The sequence below is a fragment of the Apium graveolens genome, chromosome 10 (genome assembly GCF_009905375.1).
Source record: "Apium graveolens cultivar Ventura chromosome 10, ASM990537v1, whole genome shotgun sequence".
Taxonomy (NCBI): Eukaryota; Viridiplantae; Streptophyta; class Magnoliopsida; order Apiales; family Apiaceae; genus Apium; species Apium graveolens.
In genome coordinates this window covers 186315164-186317320 of record NC_133656.1, presented here as the reverse complement: position 1 = coordinate 186317320, position 2157 = coordinate 186315164, and the positions used below count along the sequence as shown (strand labels likewise).

Here is a 2157-nt window from a genome sequence, read left to right as displayed (position 1 = left end):
ATTATTGCACTTTCGAGGCTTGATCTTTGAAGTTGGCGTCTCAATTCCACTTTTAAATCTTCTCTCTTTTTTTCTTCCTTTAGTTTCCGACCTTGGAGAATCGAATATTGGATCATGTTGGTAGTCCTCTTGAGTTTCCGCCTCATTGGTTCTTTCTCTACGCTGTTCATCCGCAAAAAACATCTTCCAAGTATCTCTTCTCTCTATCAATCACACCCATTAAGTATTTATACCGTGAAACGGAACAACTACCGGAAGTAGCTAAATCTTGAAAAGATTTACACAATGTACCATAACTTAATGGTTGTGATGCACCATCATTACCAATAGCGGGAGGAGCATATGGAAGAGGCCTCGTAATTTATTGCCGTTCATTTTCCACCTACCCATGATGAGACTTTCCGGTATCTTGATTTTTTGTCTTTTGTCAAGATAACAGATTATGTGTTTGCAAATCATCCCGGAATGTTCAAACTTCTTACACGAGCATTCAATTTTTTCGTACATGAAAACCGTCACTCAGTATTTTCTTCTGCAATTCTTCGACACGGTAGCCTTCTCAACCAAATACAGTTTCGACATAAAAATTCCACTTTTTTTGACACTGTTCATGATGTAACATGTACTTTTCATAAGCTCCTTTTGAAAATGTTTAAACATTTCTTTCGTGTAGATTTCAGATGCATGCATTTCCAATGACGAGTGCAAAACTAATCTCCTTTCCAATTGTTCCATGTCATAATCGGCTTTAACCTCCTTCAGATATTGTGTCTCCAAAGCTTTTTGGGAGTTCTCAATGAATTCCTTCAAACCGGTAGATAATTGCACATATTCATCAAAACAAGAATTTGTAGACTCATTTCTTGAAGTTGTAGTCATGACGGCAGAAAAATGTTGCTTCGTGTAAGCACCAATCCATTGAGTTCTAATAACATACATGTCATTTAACCAAGCATGATCCTCAAGATCGTACTTCTTGACTAATTGCTACCATCTACATTCAAATTTTGTAGGTGTCAACGACTTGTACATACATGCATTAAACTCTGTCTTGAAGTCCAGATAATTTGTGTACAAATAAGACAACTTCTCGGGAAACTTACTACTTATATGCCATGTACAATATATATGCTTTGTTTGTGGCATAGGCATGACCTCGGCAATGGCATTTCTCAATGCAATATCTTGAACAATAATAATTATTCGAGGTGGTTTATTGTCGACGGCTTCCAACCATGTCCTCAAAACCCACTTATACGATGCCTCACTCTCATCCCTTACGAGTGCAAATCCAAATAGTATATTTTCATAATGGTGGTTTACGCCCGTAATCGGTATGAAAGGCATACAATACCTATTTGTACGGTAAGTTGAATCGAACGCAACCACATAACCAAAATTCTTGTACGTGTTCATGAACCGAGGATTAACCCACACCAAACCCCGTACACGATTCTCATCATCTACATCCACCCGATAAAAGAAATTACCAAAACTATTTTCTTATAGTTCTCGTAGCAAAAGTAACCCATACTCCCCATCACCCGAATCAAACACTCGGCGCTGAATATCACGTACGACATTACGTACGTCTTAATTAAAAAAACCAAGATTTTCAACACCCCCTTTGTCTCGCTAAGAAACTTCATTACTTTGCTCGTCTCAATTCCTGATTTGTTAAACAACTCAATCAATGATCGCGTCATAGGATCCATGTTGAGTGATCATTGAAAAAATTGAATTTTTTCCGGCGACACCAATCTATGATTGTGTTCTAAATCCACCGAACTAATTTTCCATTTGTCCATATTCACTTTGTGAATGACACACATTCGAGCACCACAATTCGTTCATGGAATTACCTCTCTAACTCGTTTTCCTTTACCAAATTCCAACGACATCGCTCTCACCCTTCCATCTTTTCGATAAATAAACAAACGGTATGATGGTTCATTTGTGTTTGTTCTCCTATGAGTATTCTTAATTATTATCTCGAATCCCTCTTTTCGACCATAATTCCTATAAAACGCTTCCACATCATCCAATGTATCGAAAATCTTGCCGATATAAGGCACAACATCGTTACTATTCTTAAATCCATGATTTTTTTCTCAACATTTTTCTCATCTTTTACATCATCAACATTTTCACCGTCAA

General features: G+C 37.2%; 2 protein-coding genes across 2 annotated transcripts; both read right to left on the bottom strand.

The window, feature by feature from the left end:
* Positions 1-519: 519 nt before the first annotated feature.
* Positions 520-939, bottom strand: LOC141691447 (protein FAR1-RELATED SEQUENCE 5-like). Its single transcript, XM_074496186.1, has one exon. The coding sequence runs from the start codon at positions 937-939 to the stop codon at positions 520-522; it is 420 nt and encodes a 139-aa protein (XP_074352287.1).
* Positions 940-987: 48 nt separating this feature from the next.
* Positions 988-1901, bottom strand: LOC141691446 (protein FAR1-RELATED SEQUENCE 5-like). The gene is made up of 2 exons (XM_074496185.1): positions 1886-1901; positions 988-1463 (listed from the first exon to the last, which is right to left on the bottom strand). The coding sequence occupies exons 1-2, from the start codon at positions 1899-1901 to the stop codon at positions 988-990; spliced, it is 492 nt and encodes a 163-aa protein (XP_074352286.1).
* Between the last annotated feature and the right edge of the window lie 256 nt (positions 1902-2157).

Excerpts from the sequence above, each read along its gene's own strand:
- LOC141691447 (XM_074496186.1), bottom strand. The coding sequence starts at position 939 with ATGTATGTTATTAGAACTCAATGGATTGGTGCTTACACGAAGCAACAT.